We start from the raw sequence: 20,401 nt of genomic DNA, 5'->3' as shown, positions 1-20,401 counted from the left end.
TGTAGGAGTTTGTTTGGGTTTTTTTGAGACAGGGTTTCTCTGTATAGCCCTGGCTGCCCTGGAACTCACTCTGTAGACCAGGCTGGCCTCTAATTCACAGACATCTACCTGCCTCTGCCTCCTAACTACTGCAACACCCAGCTTGCTACTTCTTTCTTTACAGAGAGGCTTCCCATCCACCAAGGCCATGATAAATAGTCTTCCTTCTCTACTCTCATAACAGTGTTACCCTGTTATCATTATCTCTTTCCCTATGGTTTATCCTGTTGACTGTAGTGTTGTCTCTTGTGGTGCACATAGTGGATGGATACTCTGATTTTTGAATATATTAACTGAAGGTGGGTGAGATGGAGAAAACATTTATAAAAGTTTTTATGATGTCTTAGGTGTTTTTGGAGCAGGCAAAAGCTACTTGCTGGCTGTGGTGATTCTGTTCTTGGTAGAGCTGTTTGAAAAGTGTGATTCTGGAACAGTTGACAATTCGAGGCCATGGAAACTCCTCATTTCTTCTTCCACTAATGTAGCTGTTGACAGAGTGCTTCTTGGGTAAGTGTGACAACTGTGTCCCAGTTTCCATACATTTGCTTGCTGCCTGACAAGAGTGCAAAGGTGTCACTTCTGTCCCAAGAGCTGTGATGTAATAGTCTAACTTCTTAACTAGTGATTATTTATTTATCTGACAGTTTGGATAAAGGTGGAATAACCCTATAAAAATAAAAGTTTGGTCAAGTACATGTAGGACTGGAAGTGTGTTGCTTCGAGGGTGGGGGAATCTGTTGTGAGCCCTGAGCATTCCTTTGAAAGGCATATCTCAGAGTTGCATCTTGGACTGATGGGGTACTGTCTTCCTCTGGAACTAAAAGGAGGCTTGCCTGCTGCTTGTTATTGAAAGTAGATTTCCAACCTCATTGCTCCTTGACTATACAGCTAAGGCCACTGCACATACAGGCATCAGCTTAGATGCTCTGCAGAGACTCACACAAACCATGGGGCTTATGCTATTTCTTCTCACAAGTAAAAATCCTTTGCTTCTGACTCAGAGGTTTGACTTTATTATCATAGAAATAGGATAATTTCAAATCCCAGAAATTGCCATTTCAGAACGGCAGTTATGCCATTCTCTTGCACCTGTATCAATACATTAACATAGATGAACAATGTAAGTTATGTATTTTAATAAGAGGGATACAAAGAAGACAATACATTTTAAGTAAATACAAAAAGAAATTTTAATTTACTCTGTGTATGTATGTGTGTATGGTAGAAGTGTACACCTTTACATGTGTACAGGTCAGAGAAGAATATCATGTCCTATGTTATCAATCTACCTTATTACTCTGAGACACAGTCTCTCTCTGATCTTGGATTTAGCCTCTGTCTCTCATAGTGCTAGATTACAGGTAACTATAGTACGTTTTTGTTTTCTAATGTAGGTGCTAGAGATTTGAGCTCAGGAATTTGAATAGCAAGTGCTCTTACTGATCTGTCTCCAGAACAGGTTATCTTTGATTGTATAGGTTTGTTTGTTTGTTTGTTTGTTTGTTTTTAAATTGCAAATAAAGACTGCTGACATGGATCAACAGGTAAAGGCATTTGCTGCCAAGCCTGGTGAATGGAGGCTCATGTGTGCCCAGATTGGCACAACACAGACACACAGACAATAAGCAAGTATAGTTTTTAAATGCCAAGGAAATACTGAATATGTACCAATAATTCAGTATTATCTGAATTTCCACATAAGCAACAGCTTTATTTTTTAAAATTTAAAATGGTTTATGAATCTTGCTTTTTGTCCTCTCTCTCTCTCTCTGTATGTGTGTGTGTGTGTCTGTGTGTATCTGTGTGTCTGTGTGTGTGTGTCTGTGTGCATGTGTACCACAGCATACATGTGGAGGTCAGAGGACAACTTCAGGTGTTAGCTTCAGTTCCAGGATAGTATCTGATGGCCTCTGCTGGCTTTCCTAGGCACCAGATACGTACTTTCAGGTAAAGCATTCATACATAAAATAAAAATAAATTGTAAAGAAATTTTTTAAAAAGTAAATCTTTAAAAATTTATATTTGCCAGGTATAATATACAAGACTTTAATCCTAGCACCTAGGAGACAGAGGGAGGTAGATCTCTGTAAGGTGCAGTCTAGCATACATAGTAAGATTCCTGCCTAAAAAAAATTTTTTTAATCTTGTTATTTTGTGTATAAGCATGATGCTTAGGCACCCATGCTATATTACCTGTCTAGCAGGAAGAGGACAGCACATGAAGTCAATGTCTTCCACTACTTTTATATATGTTTCAGAGATGGAGTTCAGATTGCCCTGCTTTCCTGACAAGGGCCTTTTATCTGTTGAATTATTTCCCCAGACATCAGAATTAACCCTTTTCATCAAATTAATGTGGATGCTGGAAAATATTTGGGTTAGGGAAGTGAGTTAGCAGTTAAGAGCAAGAACGATTATTCCAGAGAACTGATGCTTGCTCCCTAGCACCTATGTCAGGAGCCTCGACTTCAGGGAATCCAGCTTCTCTGACCTCCAAGTTTGCCTGCACATCCTCACATACATATACATACATATAGCTAATTAAAATAAGCCTAAAATATTTTGGAGAAAATATGTATATTATATATTTCTTCATGGATTTTTTTCGTGCACATTTGTTTTCTAAACATGGTGGAATTTAATAACACAACATTATATGCTGCGTTAAGATATATTTATATCTTGCTTTTTAAAAGAAAATTTTTTTGTACTTATGGTTTGAACATTTCTTATATTTGCTAATACTACATCTCAATAACTGATACATCCAGACAAAACAAGACTTGTTGGTATGCAGTGCTGTCCAAGTAAAGAGGAACCACAGAGTGAACACCACAGGACATATAGATCATTTAATAAAATGTTATACTTTTAAAGAGGATGAAAACTACTAACTCATTAAGTACTTATTTACTCTAAGTTTCCCTGAATTAGCTGATATGTCTTGGTAGAAAAATATTACTTAGTATTTTTAATTAAAATAAAACAAAAATCTACCTTCTCTGACCTGCATTCCTTTTCAAGTGTGTATGCCTTGGGGAGCTGGATAGTTTGTTTTGCTGCCAGCGTACCTTCTCCTTGCTCCTCCAATTTCCTTCCATTTATTACTCAATTATGTCACATAAAAAAAATTTCTCTTTGCTTTTTTTCTTGAGGCAGAGTGTGATTTATATACTTCAGAGTTAACAACTGTGTAAGCGAGGGTGCTCTTCTTGCCTCTACCTGCTAAGTGCTAGAAAGTCAGGCTTATACCACCATACTTAGCTTATGTCTAAATTTTTTTTAACTTAAAGATTATTTTGGACTGGAGATGTAGCTCAGTGCACTGGCCTGACATGTATCACACACACACACACCACACACACCACACTCTCTCTCTCTCTCTCTCTCTCTCTCTCTCTCTCTCTCTCTCTCTCTCTCTCTCTCTCTCTCTCTCTGTGTGTGTGTTTTATGTAAAGTAACTTTTTTTTTCCTGTAGTAACTGTCATCTCCTAGGCTTATTGACTTAGTCTGCTAACTGAGGCCTAGTCCTGGAAGCTTGTAGCTTCACACAATCTTATCTAGGAGTAGAATGTTTTCGCCTTTGAAACTTTACTGCTGAATAAGCTCACCTTTTCTGGTTCTTTCTAAACTCTTGACTGGCAGGTTCAACTCAGCTGTTCTAGCTCAAATTCCTCTTCAAGCTGACAGATTCAATCTTGCTTCTCTCTTGGCCTCTGACTTTTTTCTCTGCTTGGCCTCAAACTAACTATGGCTATCTGTTCCAGTCCTCTGGCTCCTCATTCTCTGGCTCAGTTTTGTCTTCACCAGTGTCTAGTCTAGCTTGTTCTTTCTCTGCAACCTGTCTCTGTACAACTGTCCTGGTAAAACTGCTTCCCCCCCCCCCCTTAAATAGCTTCCCTTTTCTCTATCCTCATGAGAGTTAGGCATATTCTATTCTGTCAGATCTTTCTCTAGTTTCGTCATTTTGTGAGGAAAATGATAAGACATCACTTTCAAATATGAGAGCTTTCTTCTACAAACTAACTTTACCTTCAGTGTTTGGGATTAAAGATGTGTGCTAAGGGTTGAACCACACCACAACTAGAAACAGGTATTTTCAGTAAATAACACAATCTTAGGGTTCCCAGTATGATCAAATGTCTTGGAACAGGTGTGTGCATCCATGCATGAGTGTGCTTGTGTGTGTGTGTGTGTGTGTGTGTGTGTGTGTAGTGCTAGGGATTAAACCTGGGGTTTTGTGCATGCTAAATGAGTACTAGGCTATACCCACAGCTATTTTAGAAGGCTGTTTAATGCTTGAATCTCTGCAAAGGACCTGAGAAATGTGAATCTGTAAGTGAGATAAATGCCTCAACTGCCTCCATTTCTTCAGAGTGGAATAATATTCTTGTGCATTGGAACGACAATGTCTATTGTGATGCTCAGAATAAGACAGTTTTTTAGAAAATAAATGAAAGTATGGATACATATCATAACCAGTCCCCTATGGTATCAGTGGTCTGAGGATACTGTCCCTACCGTGTTACTGACTTAATACAAACTTGCACTGAAAAATGAGCACTAGGCATTTCCGATGGAGAAGTAGCTCACTGTTCTCTAAATTGAAGTCCACTGGTTACTTCTTATCTTAGCCTGACAAAATAACTTAAGGTGGGAGATGTTTATCATGGTTCACATTTACAGTACAAGCCCTCATGCTCGGCAAGCCATGGTGGGGAAAGCTTGAGGCTGGTCCACCCACTCACAGGAAGCAGAATGACAAAGGTGCTGGTGCTTCTCTGTCTTTCTGCATTTCACTTACTGTGGGACCCATGGATTACTGCCATCCACCGTTGGGACCTTACCCTTTCAATCTAGAAACTCTTTTACAGTCATAACTTACCAGAGGCTTACCTCCAGCCTGATTCTAGGTCTTCTCAGGCTGTGAAAGATTTAAAATGGAATCTATTTATGTTCTAACACAGTCGTTTTTCGTCATCATTTTGGAAACTGTGTTTAAAGGGCTACAGTTTGCTTTAGTTCTCTTTAATTTCCAGTTTCCGAGGTGGTCCACGTGTTTTAGGTCCTGGTGTCCATTGAGCTGCTTCTCTGAGCTAGCAGAAAGCTAGAGCTGTAGGATACAAGAGCGAAGGGAATAATTTCTCCTAATAATTAGGGGATTAGGAGTTATCTATAGAGGAACATTCTAGTCTCTGGTGGCAGACAGTCTAGTTTGAGTTCTAGGCTTGGCTGGCTCCACTTGTTTGTGTGTTGTTTGTTTTTGTTTTTTTTTAATTTTATGTGTATGGGTGTTTTGCCTGGATTTATGTCTGTGTATCATGGGTGTGCAGTGTCCACAGAGGCCAAAAGACATTGGATCCCTTGGAACTGAAGTTATGAATGGTTGTAAGCCACTATGTGGGTGTCGGGAATTGAACCAAGGTCCTCTGTAAGAGCAGCAAGTGTTCTTAACCTCTGACCCATATCTTCCACTTGTTAATGATGTAGGCTCGGCTAAGTTATCTCATCTTGAGAGCTTCAGTGTCCTCTCTGATGGGATAGTGTGGATCATTATAGTAACATACTAAAAAGGCTCTTAATGCAAAATATATAGTATCTATTGCTTTCCATATTATTATGTCTTTAGGGCATTTTATTTCTGATGAGTCCCAACACTAGCATTTTATAAACGCTTAATGACTTCTGTAGAGATTTGACTACTTAGTCCCCAGTTGATACAGTTGATAGCTGTTTGAAGAGGATTAGGAGGTGTGGCCTTGCTGGAGGAAGTATGTCACTGGAGGTGGGCCTTGAGGTTTCACAAGCTTTCTCTGCTTCTGTTTGTGAATCAAGATGTGAGCTCTCAACTGCTGCTCCAGCTGCCTGTCTTCTCCATTCTACCATCATTGGCTGTTACTCTCCTGGTACTATAAACCCCAAATAAACTCCTTTTCTTCCTGTAAGTTGTTTTGATCACAATGTTTTATTACAGCAATAGAAAAGTAACTTATATAATCTCTTAATAAAAAATAAATATATCTAAATTTTTCCATAGAATGTGCTGAGGAGGAGGTAGCTCAGTATGGAATGATTGTATAGCATACATAAAGTCTTGAGTTTAAGCTCCTGCACAAAAAAGGAAGATACCTGCCAAAAACCTCTCAGTATGTTCTATGAGAACATTTTCAACTATATCGCTTTTACTTTGAGTTTAAATATTAATATTGGATCATAACAATCATGACAATGCAGTCCTATGTAAAAATAATAATAATAATAATAATAATAATAATAATATACCTGAACATGTTTGTACGTATCTGTATGTCCAGTACTCAGTGGGCTGAGGCAAGAGCATTAGAAGTTTAAGGAAAGTCTAGGCTACAGACTAGCACACTGTCTTCAAAAGAAAACTCACAGTGATATAAATCATACCTGAAACCGTGTTTTATACTCTGTAAGTAAGGAGAATCTTTTTTGTCTTGTTTTCTTTAAAGGCTTCTTAGTCTTGGATTTGAAAAGTTCATCAGAGTTGGGAGTGTTAGGAAGATTGCCAAGCCAGTTTTACCTTACAGGTAAGATTGCTAAGTCCTAACAGTTTCAGAATAGTCTAAGAAGTCTGAACAGTTTATGGGTTTTACCTTAAATTTGGCCTTTGAGAAAGAGATAGCTTTAGTTTTTAGTTAAATTAGGAAACCTAGACAGAAATTCTAACTTAGAACAAGTAATCCAAAGCCCATGTAGTAGTCCAGGCCTTTAATCCTGGTCCTTGGGAGGCAGAAGCAAGTAGCTCTCTGTGTGAGTTTAAGGCCAGCCTCATTTCCATGGCTAATGCCAGGACAGCCAGGACTAGACAATAGAACTTGACTTAGGAAAACAAAAACAAGCAAACAACAACAAAAGTCTACTCCATTTTGTTCCTTGTGTATGGGAATTAACAAGAAATATTCTTTCTTGTTGCTCCATTGCAGCTTGCATGCTGGCTCAGACAATGAAAGCGAGCAACTGAAGGAACTCCATGCACTGATGAAGGAAGAACTGACTCCTACAGAAAGAGTTTATGTCAGAAAAAGTATCGAGCAGCATAAGCTGGGGACCAACAGAGTCCTGCTGAAGCAGGTGAGGTGAAGTCGCATCAACTCCTTCCTGATGTGTATGTTCTGCTCAGATGCTCTTCATCCGTGGTGATGAAGGGTCTTAGATTCCACAAGTCGTGTGCTCTGTGCTTTCTCACCAACTCTACCCAGTGCATGTTGTATCTGCTGCAAACATTCTCCAAGCTCTGACTGTCGACTTCCATCAATCTGTGCAGTTCTGCTGGACCTGGGATCTGAGGACCTGAGAGAATGTGTGGGACTAGAGTCCAATGCTGTAGACAGCCTTACTTCAGTTTCAGTGTACCTTTATATACGAATGTAACAAAGAAAGCAGTGATCCAAGGAAGGCTGTTAGAGTTCAGAAGAGCATGATTACAAAAACATGTAAATAAACCAATAAGCACATGCTAAGATTAACAGAGCAGCCCTTTCCTAGAACTGTCTTAGGACAGACAAATTTAAATACAACTGCCTGACATGAACTATAGATTCTATGTGGGAAAATATGAAAGCAAGGCAGAGGCCATCTCTAGATTGAGGGTACAATGACTAAACTGAGTTTTACAGCTGTGTTCTGACATCCAACAACAGTAAACATGTCTTATAAATTGAATGTAAATGTCACAGGAGACATGAAATCACATCCAAGAACAATTCTGAGAACAAACTGCCCCTGAGGTAACAGATAAAAGACCCTCTCCTTTTTTCATGGAGCCTCTCTCACTGTTCCTCAGGGTATTGTCCACCATAGGTCATTCTTCTGACTCTGTCCTGATAGTGATGAACACATCTTATTACCATGCCTACAGCATTCTTTCTTCTCCCTTTACTTAGACACTTGAAAAAGAAAGTAGGAAGCTTTGAATAGATTCTTGATAAAACCCATAAAATTACTTGTATTCTAGGAGAAAGAAAAAAAGTTTTTATTTTGGGTAAAATGTCAGAGTGAAAATTTGTCTTTGATGCTGTTTTACAAAGCTAGGGCTCTCAGGGTCTGTCTGTGCCCAAGAATCCAGGTAGTACTCCAGTCATTCCCAGCGTTGGGTACCAGGTGCCCAGACAACAACAGGAAGTACTGTCCCCTTAGTGAAGGGGACAATTCAGAAGCTTCATCTTATGAAAGTGATCCTTGAGGAACAGAAAAGTGGTGAAGAAAGAAGAGTCACTGGCTCCCTTGGACCACAAGGATATTGATCAGTTTCTGCAGATTTCAGGAAGCCAGCTTATGTGAGACCTTGTCTTGGTCAACTGTTGCTGAATAAGACTTCTGAACTACAGGGTCTCAGGGAAGCTCTGACTGTGTGTCAGCGGCCGTGGCTCAGCTTAGCCTGTAAGCCAGTCTCGCTCTCAGAGCACTTACCCACAGCATATTCAGAAGACCTTGTACACAGGAGGACAGGCTAGACCTTTAAAGCTTCTATTCATGCTCTGTCCCCTAATATTCTGTTTGCTCTAACTCATCAGGCATGTGGCCACACCCACATCCCTGAGGCAAGGAGACATCCTCCACCTGCCTCTCTGGTGATAAGCACTGCAGAGTCACATTGCAAGTGGGGTGGGTATGTCAGAAAAACCGTACAGAGAAAGAAAAGCAGGAGCTCAAGACGAGTATCTGATAGGTTTGCATTCTAGGAGTCCCCAGAATACTGTTTTTGTTTTGTTATGGAGTCTTACTGTGTAGCCCTGGCTGACCTGGAACTCACAGAGATCACCTGTTTCTGCCTCCATAGTGCTGGGTTGAATGGCATAGGTTAAAACCGCTCAGCTAGAAGTCCTCAGAGTCCTTGAGACTAACTTTCTAGGATCAGAGTTGTAAAACTTACTCTGTGCTGCCTCTCCTCAACTAAGTGCTGAGTTTGGTTGTTCTCAATGAATACCAATTGCCATTTATGTAAATTACTCAACCTGCTGTAGTAATAATAATAAATAAAAATAGCTGCTACTATTTTTGACAATATTTTTAATGAGAGCCCAGTTCCAATAGTCACTACCTATCTACAAATGAAACCATATTAACAGAAAAAAAATATTTTTTAAATCTGAGCTAACAAATGTCCAATCCAGAAAAGCAGTCAGACCTGACACTCCTCAGTGCCTGGACTTTACAATAAACTTTTTAAAAAATGCTTTATAGTTACTGCTTCCTAGTCAATAAATAATGAAATGTCTGCTACTATTTGACTCTCAGGAGTATAATAGTGAATTAAAAGGTAAAAATGGTTGGTCATGTTAGCCCACGCCTTTAATCCCTGTACATGGGATGCAGAGTCTATTGAATCTCTGTGATTTCACACCTGGTCTACAGACTGAATCTAGTACAGTCAGAGCTACACAGAGAAACCCTGTCTCAAACAACAACAAAAAGCTAAAACTAATATAATTCTTTAATGGAAAAACTTCATCCTTTAATTTTTAAAAAGAAGCATATTGATTTATAAATTTAAGACTTTTCTTTTAAAATTGCTTTTAGGGCTGGAGAGATGGCTCAGCGGTTAAGAGCACTGACTGCTCTTCCAGAGGTCCTGAGTTCAAGTCCCAGCAACCACATGGTGGCTCACAACCATCCGAAATGAGATTGAATGCCCTCTTCTGGTGTGTCTGAAGACAGCTACAGTATATTCATAAATAAAATAAATAAATCTAAAAAAAAAAAAATAAAATTGCTTTTATCAGATATAGTTTCCAGAAATAAAATAACAAATGCTATTTATGAGACTAAGAGGCGTATATAAGCCATTAGGATCAAATACTTTTAAAGAACTAAATGTTCACTCGCTGGGATTTTTAAGACAAAGTGGCTTTTCTTTTTTAGTTTGTATGTATGGGTAGTGACTTTGTGGACATGTGGATACCTGCAGAAAACAGAAGAGAGTTGATCCCCTGGGACTGGAGGTACAAGAGTTTGTTAGCTTTCCAGTGTGGGGACTGGGACCTGAACTCAGGCCCTCTGGAGAAACTTCTGGTACCCAAACTACTGACCCATCTCTCCAGCTCCCAGATCTCTCTTTAATTTAATTTAATTTTTTTAAAGATTTATTTATTTTATTTATATGAGTACACTGTAGCTATATTCAGATGCACCAGTAGAGGGCATCAGATTCCATTATAGATGGTTGTGGGCCACCATGTGGTTGCTAGGAATTGAACTCGGGACTCTAGAAGAGCAGTCAGTGCTCTTATCCACTGAGCCACCTCTCCAGTCCAGATCTCTCTTTTAAAGTTACACTTTTTTGTTTTGTTGTTTGTATTTTTGAGACAGGCTTGCTTTCTCTATGTAGCCTCGGAACTTGCTGTGTAGACCAGGTTGGCCTCAAATTCACAGAGATTCATCTGCTTCTGCCTAAATGGTGGGATTAAAGGCATGCCAGCACATCTGGTCTTTTTTTTTAGTTGTGTGTGTGTGTGTGTGTGTGTAGAGGTCTGAAGACAACTTGCAGCCTCTCTCCTTTCTCCATGTTGGTCCTGAGTGATCAGGTGATCAGGTTAATAAAAGAATGTAAGCCTAACTGATACAGAGCCTTTGTACGTGGTGAATGTTAAGAAAATAATGCTTATCATTTCCTTAGGCTCTGTGGGGCAATGCTTGAGAGTTCTAGTTTTGTCATTTGAACTTGTTGAAAATGATCATTTGGTATTGAAGGTTCTGAAAACATCCATACACATAATATTATATATACTGAGCCGATTATACTTATGTATTTAAGAATACACACACACACACACATATACACACACGCACACTATCACCACTACCACCACCAATTAATGAAAAAGGAAGCTGTGAAATTGAAGGAGAGCAAGGATGGGTAGATGATTTGGCTTGGAGGGAGGAACAGGAAGGGGTAATAATGTAATTATATTAGAAAAAGAAAGAAATGTAAAGATTTATTTATATGTTTCATGTATATGGGAGTTTTGTCTGTGTGTGTATCTGGACACCAGAAGAGGACACGGGATCTCCTGGGACGACAGTTACAGATGTTTGTAAGCTACCTTGTGGATGTTGGGAATTGAACTTAGACTCTCTAGAAGAGCAAGCAGCCAGTGCTCTTAACTGCTGAGCTATCTCTCTAGCCTTAAAAAGAAATAATTTGTAAAGAAGAGAGACCATCTGTTTATATGGACTGCCATTACCGTCATGTGTCATTATGCTGCAGATTAGGTAGGGACACAGATATAATCATATCATTTGTACAGTATATATATATATATATATATATATATATATATATATATATATATCTCACAGATACTAGACCAGTAACCATACCTAAGCTTTAAAATTTATAGATTTTTCTATTGTATATATTTATAGGATAATTAAACATTAGCCTTTCAAGCTTTCTGCCTTGAACAGAATGGCATTTTAATATATTACTTCAGGTTGGTACAATTCAAATACACTAAGGGGTAAAAGTACATTGGAAGTTCTATTTTATTTGAGTTAGGGACTTGTGTAGCTCACATTGCCCTGGAGTTCCTGACGCTCTTGCCTCAAGCTCCTGAGTACTGGAATTACAGGCATGCCCTGCTTTAGACGGGTGCCTTCTTAAGCAGTCACAGAGCCACGGTGTTCAGGGGTTAAGCAAAGGATGGCTTCTCAGCATGTTCTGTGTTCTTCACGGGAAACTTAGGTCAGAGTTGATAAAATGTGTTCTGATCATTCAAGCTCACCTAGAAGATAAAGGAAGACGTGTCATCCTTGAAGCTTCCTGAACCACTCATGCCTTAATATGTTTTTCTGTTGTAATACCACAGTGAATAATGTTCTCGCTAGTGACCTTGTAAAGCAGCTTGGGTTCTGCAACATCTGCTTTAGATATGGGAATGTAGCAATAAACTGATCATTCATTATGAGCGGGAACCGAGATACATTAGGTTTGTCTTCTGCCTTAGCCTTCAAGTTCTCCCTTAAATTCTTGGTTTTCTTTTAATAGCCTTTGGTTAGTACTATTTTTGTTTGCCTGGGTAAGGTGACTTACAACTGTGATCTCCACACTCAGAAGGGAGGTTGAGCAGAAGCATTTTGAGGCTAAGCATGGGCTACTGAGTGAGATATTGTCTCAAAACCTCTTTTTCTTTCTAATGAAGGTTCGAGTCGTTGGCATTACCTGTGCAGCCTGCCCATTCCCATGTATGAACGACCTTAAGTTCCCTGTGGTTATGCTGGATGAGTGCAGTCAAATGACAGAGCCAGCCTCACTCCTTCCTATTGCAAGGTAACCTGAAAGACTCTTCCCAACAGTACACACGAGTTAGGTATTTCAGACATCTCCTGAGTTCAGACACTCCACAAACACTTTTCAGAATTTTTAGCAATTCAGTTACTAACCATTAGTTTTATAAATATTAGAGGGAAACTTTTTGAAATAAATATATCAAAATTTTGTGAGCTTATAGTTTAGCGATTGGACTTACCTCACTATCTTTAAGCTATAAGAGCACGACTGCTGAGACCATTATAGCACTTCCTTATTCGTGAGCCAGATTAGTGGTTCCTACTCACTGGGCAGTGCTGTTCAGTGTCCTTTCTTTTGTATGATTTGAATGGTGTAGCTTCTGAAAATATTTTTTAGTTTATGAGAGAATATGTTGAAAATCAAATTGAAAATGAAGATTTGTCCCCAGAAACTTAAGATGGAAACCTAAGCTATTATAGCCATTAGAAGATTGTGCTTTTAAAGCATCTTTGAGGGCTGACATATAGTTCAGTGGATAAAACATGTTTAATGTGTGTTACCTGAGTTTAATCCCCACTCTAAAGGAAGAGTCCACCACAGTGAGACTCAGGAGACCTTGCTCATTCCCAGTTGATGTGTCCATAGGGCACTGGTTGTCAGGGTTTGCCTGGGACCCTGGGCATGAGGTTTTAGCTTTCACTGAAATGATCCTGGGCAGTAAGGGTGACTTGGTCACTTCCCAGCAGCCAGGTTTGGAGGACCATTGAGGCCCTGGGTAGAGTACAGGGGGGTAATGCAGTTCTGCTGTATTCTAAACGTATTGTGGCCTTCATTGGATCCTTACAACAGCCATGCACAGAGTTACTACCCCCTGGTTACTGATCAGAGTGAGAAGTGGGAGAGCCCCAGACATGATATAGATAGAGTGGAGATATAGAGATAGGTTTGTCTGTGAAACTAGAGCTTCCCCTCACTGTCTTATTCCTATTTAGAAAGACAGTTTGTCTCCTGAAGGCCTTGTTTATCTCAGCCCTAAAACACAGTGTAAGCCAAGAAATTCTAAGACAGCTTCAGAGTTTCTGGGGTCTTAAGATCACTGTTTCTCAAATGTGTTCTGCGAAACACTGACTCAGCACAGAGGCAAGGGATGCCTAATGTATTTTATAAGGAAAAACGTAAGTTAAGTGAAAGGGTGTGTGTCCACATGGCACGTGTATGCTGGTGTTCACCCATGTGTGCTGATAGATGCGTGTGCATGTGTAGGACAGAGGGACACATCTAGTGCATTCCTTCCAGCCTCTTCATATTCTTTTCTTTCTTTTTTTATTTTAAAAATGTGTTTATTTGCTTTATTTTCTGTGTTTGAGTATTTTGCTCATGTGTGTGTCACGTACATCCTAGAGTTGGAGTGGCGTTATGGACAGTGTGAGTTTCCCTACGGGGGCTGGCGTTTGAACCTGGGTTCTCTGCAAGAACAAGGGCTCTTAACCACAGAGCCATCTTTCCAGCCATCTTCACCTTAGTTTTTGAGACAGGGTCTCTCACTGAATCCAGAGCTCACTGTTTCACAAGGCTAGCCAGCGAGTCCCTGGCGTCCTCTTGTCTCTAAGCTCCCGGCACGGGCCTTGTGGGTATGTGCTGCTGCCACTGTGCCTGGCCTTTCCGTGAGTGTGAGGGATGTGAGCGCAAGTCTTCAAGGCACACTAACCACTGAGCCGTTTTCCTAACCCACAGACTCTGGGAGGTCGCTTTTCAGACCTTCAGCATGCTAGTGAGCACCACTGAGCCCTGCCAGCTCTTAGGACTTTTCCTGCCTTTGCATTCTAGGAAGACATTTTGGAAGTGCAATGAATGATATCTGTATATCTTTTCTCCTTGCTTAGATTAATTTTCTGAATTGTTTCTTTTCAGGTTTGAGTGTGAAAAGCTAATTCTTGTTGGAGACCCCAAACAGCTGCCTCCTACAATTCAGGGTTCTGATGCAGCTCATGAAAACGGACTGGAACAAACTCTTTTTGATCGACTTTGCTTGATGGCATGTACTTCTGAATATTTTGAGTTACCACTGATTGTATACTATGTGGGTGGATAAAGGATAAAGATATAGTACCTTATCTTTGTGTTGTTTTTTTTGTTGTTGTTGTTGTTGTTTTGTTTTGTTTTTTCGAGACAGGGTTTCTCTGTGTAGCCCTGACTGTCCTGGAACTCATTCTGTAGACCAGGCTTGCCTCAAGCTCAGAAATCTGCCTGCCTCTGCCTCCCAAATGCTGGGATTAAAGGTGTACGCTACCACTACCCCCCCTTTTTTTTTTAAGATTTCTTTATTTTATTTATATGAGTACACTATAGCTGTGTTCAGACACACCAGAAGAGATCATTGGATTCCATTAGAGATGGTTGTGAGCCACCATGTGGTTGCTGGGAATTGAACTCAGGACCTCTGGAAGAGCAGCCATCTCTCCAGCCCCTAATTTCATTTTCTTTACAGCTGAATAAAGCTTTATTGTATATATGTACCATCTTTTAAATGTTTTTGTATTGTTTATTATTATTATATATGTGTGTGTGCGTGTCTGTGTCTGTGTCTATATTGTCTGTGTGTCTACACTTGTGTGGAGGTCAGAGGACAACTTACAGGAGTTCTCTGCTCAGTAGAGAGAGGCTTGATGGTGAATACTTTTTACCCACAGAGCCATCTCACCAACTCTACACTGTTTTGTTTTGTTTTTAAGTCATCTCAAATAGCAACTTTGTGCTTACTAAATAATGACTTCCAAATTCTCCTTCCCTCCTGGATCTGGTAACCTCTACTCTTCTTTCTGGGAAGGCTTCTTTCTGTTCCCTGAGCACTAGGTTCCTGTCCTCCTGACACAGCTGCTACCGCTCTCTTACGATTACTTGATTTGTAGTCATCAGTGTGGTCATATAAATCACTGGATACTATGTTGTGTGGCTGTACGTATTGTTGTAAACCCTAGTTATTTCTATTGCAAGTAATGGTCCTGACAGTATGACTATCCCAGAAGCTTCATCCTAGGTTTCACATGTGTGCTGATTTACGCTTACAGCCTTAAACAAGCCCCATAGAATGGTGAGACTTGGTATCTTCATTGTTTTTGTGTTTCTCATAGATGATACTTTGTTCATGAGGTCATTAATTCCACACTTGCTATAAAGTTTGTTATTGGCATTCTTTGCACCTACTCAAGATGTTTTAACAGTACCAGAAAGTTTTGCAAGTAATGTACTCCAGAAGCTCACTGGAGTGCTGAGACTTGGATGCTAGGGTACAGTAGTGAGAGCTGGGGCTGCTTCAAGATTATGAGGAAGAAGCCAAATAAACTGTTGTAGCAGCAGGCACTGAACTAGAGCCTGGAGTGTTACACATCCAGCATGGCCTTCTTGTCACTTGAATAAGACAGTCTCACTAAGGTGACCTTGAACTGTCTAGTCCAGAATGAGCTTCCCTTGTGACCTGCCTGCCTTAGCCTCACCAGAGCTGGGATCCCAGGCATGTACACCCAGCCTGCCTAATGTTAAAAGACCTTCGTTATTAGTCCTAACTTCACATAGATTATAAAAGCATAATGCTGGGGGAGGGAGAACATTTAGATTTGGTTTATTCTGTTTTGTGGTTTTATAGTCTATCAACACTTTTTTTTTAGTTGTTTTGTTTTGTTTGGGTTTTCGAGACAGGGTTTCTCTGTGTAGCCCTGGCTGTCCTGGAACTCACTCTGTAGACCAGGCTGGCCTCGAACTCAGAAATCCGCCTGCCTCTGCCTCCCAAGTGCTGACTGTCCTAGAACTTTTTCTAGATGACGCTGACCTCAAGCTCAGAGATCCACCTGCCTCTGCCTCCAGGGTTCTAGGATTAAAGGTGTGCACCACTACCCAGCTTTATAATTTCTTTTAAAATATTTATCTGTAGGTTTTTCTCTTGTTGTAATTTATCTAAGAGCATAATGTAACATTAAAACATTTTACATAGGTTTTCTCTTTCCCTAGGGATAGAAGGAAAAGCTATGTTTTAATTTTTTTTTGTTTTTCTCCATTTAAATTTCTTAGGGTCACAAACCCATTCTCTTGAGAACCCAGTACCGTTGTCACCCTGTGATCAGTGCCATAGCTAATGATCTGTTTTATGAAGGAAACCTGGTGAATGGCATTTCTGAGAGAGAGAGAAGCCCTGTACTGGAGTGGCTGCCCACACTGTGTTTCTATAACGTCACGGGAGCAGAGCAGGTACCTGGCATCAGTGTTGATGGGAATCACTACTTCATTTCTTGGTTTAATTTTGTTGTTGTTGTTTGTATGGTTTTACTCAGTCTTCGCACGGCCTTTCTGGGAAGCTAATTTTGGATCTGTTTCTTACTCCAGGTTGAAAGAGAGAACAGCTTTGTGAATGTGGCAGAAGCCACTTTTACCCTCAAGCTAATCCAATCACTGATCGCAAGTGGAGTAGAAGGTTGCATGATTGGGGTGATAACATTATACAAATCCCAGATGTACAAGGTGTGTGCTACGTATGATGATATTTGTCACATAGTAAACATCATATTCTACGTTAGAATCTTTGGTATTACACTTGCAGTAGTTCACTTGGTGCCTGAAATCTTTGGGACTGTCATCTATGTACTTACAAAGGAATATTCTGCTATATTTTTCTGGCCTGGATTTTTTCTGCATAACTCAATGCAAACCTAACAAGGTTTAATTAAATTCAGTATACAGCTGTTGGGAAAAATGCAAATAAACAGATTAGAGGAGGAAAATGTGGTGTATGCTTTGTGTCTGTGGACAGATGGGATTGAGACTGTTTTTCAAAATGTCCTTGCATTATTGTATTTCATCAGTAAATCAAGGATGGATACCAAGTATTAATGTACATAAAAGCCAATTGTTGCTAAGTAGATTTTTATAATATTTTCTTAGTATTTTTATTTTTCATTATTAGCTACTTATCTGTTCAAATTAGCATATACAAGTAAAATCCCTGCAATAGGTTAATCACTTTTGATTATTATTCACAAATAATATTGTCATTTTCAATTTTAGATACTTTCTACCTAAATTCATGTGAATCATAAGAAAGAAATAATTAAAAAAAGGAATAAATAAAAATATTCCTGAATTTACACCGAAATGGTTGAACTGACCAGTCTAGAGACCAGGTTCATTCTAATTTCTGCATTTTCTTTATCTGCAGATCTGCAGTTTACTCAGTGCTGTGGATGTTGACCACCCTGATGTTAAGGCTGTGCAGGTGTCCACAGTGGATGCCTTCCAGGGTGCTGAAAAGGAAGTCATTATTCTCTCCTGCGTGAGGACAAGACAAGTGGGGTTCATTGACTCAGAAAAACGAACGAACGTTGCATTGACCAGAGGAAGGAGGCATTTGTTGATTGTAGGAAGTTTGTCCTGTTTGAGGAAAAATCGACTATGGGGGCGTGTGATCCGGCACTGTGAAGGTAACAGAAAAGTGTGCCTACTTCAAGCTGGCCTGTGGACCCTTGGCAGACGCCAGAGGGGACAGTAACGTGGCGACTCCTGAAAGGTAAAGAACGGTTCCTTTGTTCTGTGTCTTTTCAGGAAGGGAAGACGGATTGCAGCATGCAAGCCAGTGTGAACCACAGCTGGACCATCTTCTTAAAGACTATTTAGAAAAACAAGCAGAAGAAAGACAGAAGAAAAAGGAGAAAGAGAAATCAAAGGATAAATCTCATTGACAACAACAACAAAAAATCCTGGGCAAGGGTGTTTCTATTGTTGTAAATTCAGAATCTTTTTATACTTACATTTTTAATATTTTTCTTTAAAGTCCCTGATACAAACAAGTTTTATTACATAAAATAACAAGCTGAATAAGTGCATGCAGAAATGTGCTCCTTAAGGTGTGTGTATAAGATAGCCAAATGCTTGTGTAACAAGCAGATGTCTTGCTTGTGAAAGAAACATTTTACAAGAGGCAAGAAATCATTCCTGAGAATATATGTATTCATAAAAAATACACGGTTATCTCAAAAGCCTGTGTGCTGAGGCACAGCTCCAGTCAGGCCCACGAGTGTACTCTTCTGAACTGGAACACTGGGACTAGAACACATGCAGTGCCCCACCATTTTACAGCTAGAACTATTGACAATGAAAACTTCAGTAAAAAAGTACAAGAGGAAAGGGAACATAGCACTGTCCTTCACACTGGTGCTCTGTAAATCAGAGCTCTCCACGCCTCCTCCCTGCACAGAACTGACCAGTATATATGTAGAATGAATGGATAAAGCCCTTTTTATTTTAAAGCTAACATGTTCCTCTTTTAGAAAAATGTACAAAATACAGAAACCAAAATTACTTAGAAATCCACTATTCAGATAATCATTAACATTTTCAGTCTTTTTCTGTATATTCTTTCTATAAATATATACATAAAAGTTTTGAACTACTTGAGTCTACATGATTTGTAGGTATTGTTAATAAAGTAATATATTCATATCCAGGTGGAAGAAATGTCAGTCTTAATCACAATTGGTATTATTTTTAGCAAGGAAAACATTTAGGGACAGCCCAAGTCATTTAGTGTTTATTCTGAGAATTATTTTAGAAATTACTTTAAGAGTACAGAAAATTGTTTCCTTAAATTTTCTTGTAATAAAGACTTACCAGTGTAGGGCTGGCAGGATGGTGAGGTTAGGTACTTGGTTGCCAAGCCTGACAGCCCGAGTCCAGTCCTGGATCCCCCACCACCATGGTACACAGCAGGGAGAGCTGATGCCTGCAGGTTATCCTCAGACCACACATGCCCACCCCTCACAATATGCTAAAGTAATATAATTTAAGAATAGTTATCTATTTATGGTTATAATGGTTATTGACTTATATTAAAAATGATAACTGTCTCTGTGGAATTCTTTTTGTTGTTGTTTTGTTTTTTAATAATTTATTTATTTTTTTCAAATTGTAATTCATTCACACAGGGGTTATAAACACAGAAAGGCAGGATGTGGGGAAGGGGATGACACTGGAGTGTGGGTGTTCAGGGGGAATACAGATATCTTTCAGAACAAAGTATCGGCTGGGTGAAAGTTCAGGGGACAGGTCACTATGACTCTGCCTATGATTCGCTTGTCCTTATCTAAGTTGGTATTATCTGCCAAGGCTACCTATTTACAAGGTCTATGACTACTCAGACTGGTAAATTTCCACAAAAGCTGCCTGTTTCCAATAGCTTATAGCCATCTATTTCAATGTTTTTCCACAGAGACCCAAGACTTGGTGTTAATATACGTGTATGACAGGCCTATTGCTGATTTTAGTCCTATGGATGATTTTAGGCCTTCAGTGTATAAGCAGGGCTGCCTTGACATCTTCTCCCTTCTCTAAGTATAGAAGGGCTGTGGTGATTCTAATCTTGTGAAGGCGGGGATAGAGGCCTGACCTCCAGTAATTGAAGGGGACCTTGTAATGGCTCCAGTCCCCCTGTTATTTTCCTCTGTGGAATTCTTATGTGAAAGAAAAGGTAAATCCAACCACACTTGTGGTAGAAAAGTGGTTCTCTCTCTCTCTCTCTCTCTCTCTCTCTCTCTCTCTCTCTCTCTCTCTCTCTCTCTCTCTTTCTGTGTGTGTGTGTGTGCATAGGTAGGCACATGTGTGAGTAGGGCAGGTGACAGCAAGTGTCTTCAGCCACCCTCTTGTTATTCCTTTGAAGTAAGATCTCTCAACCTACAGTTCATGGATTTGTGCATAGCTGACAAGCAGCAGGCCGCTGATCCTCTGGTTACTTCATCTTTCTTGGTTCTGCAGTGAGAGGGAAATGAGAGGCCATGCCTAACTGTCACATAGGTGCCGGTATTCAAATTCTGGTCATGCTCACTCAGCAGCTGCTCTTCCATGCTGAGCTGAGCTATCTGCAGCTGAGTAGCTGTTCATTGTAAGTGCTCATCCCCACATGCAGTAAAAGGTAAGGCTCCCCCATCGAATGCACACGTGACGCATAAGGAAGGAGTCTTTGAAGGAAGTGCCATAGGGCTGGGCTTTGACCGTGTGCTGTGTAAAATAACAACGGATATCTAAACTGCGGTCCAGGCCTTTGCTGTTCAATTCCATGTTCCA

At 39.9% G+C, this 20,401-nt stretch overlaps 1 protein-coding gene across 2 annotated transcripts in view; it reads left to right on the top strand.

Annotated features, from left to right (window-relative positions):
- The window catches only part of Zgrf1 (zinc finger GRF-type containing 1), a 60,418-nt gene extending 42,376 nt beyond the window's left edge, over positions 1-18,042 (top strand). For both annotated transcript variants that reach the window (XM_028760428.1, XM_028760427.1), the window contains exons 17-25: positions 387-546; positions 6,519-6,596; positions 6,993-7,140; positions 12,210-12,337; positions 14,210-14,333; positions 16,364-16,540; positions 16,676-16,810; positions 17,505-17,766; positions 17,888-18,042. In XM_028760428.1, the coding sequence (XP_028616261.1) occupies positions 387-546; positions 6,519-6,596; positions 6,993-7,140; positions 12,210-12,337; positions 14,210-14,333; positions 16,364-16,540; positions 16,676-16,810; positions 17,505-17,766; positions 17,888-18,024 (1,349 nt within the window). In that variant the 3' untranslated portion in view covers positions 18,025-18,042. The remainder of the gene's footprint in view (positions 1-386; positions 547-6,518; positions 6,597-6,992; positions 7,141-12,209; positions 12,338-14,209; positions 14,334-16,363; positions 16,541-16,675; positions 16,811-17,504; positions 17,767-17,887) is intronic.
- Positions 18,043-20,401: the final 2,359 nt, after the last annotated feature.

The sequence above is a fragment of the Grammomys surdaster genome, unplaced genomic scaffold, assembly GCF_004785775.1.
Source record: "Grammomys surdaster isolate TR1022 unplaced genomic scaffold, NIH_TR_1.0 126531, whole genome shotgun sequence".
Taxonomy (NCBI): domain Eukaryota; kingdom Metazoa; phylum Chordata; class Mammalia; order Rodentia; family Muridae; genus Grammomys; species Grammomys surdaster.
The sequence above is the reverse complement of the archived record's forward strand: the minus strand, read 5'-3'. Positions and strand labels throughout refer to the sequence as shown.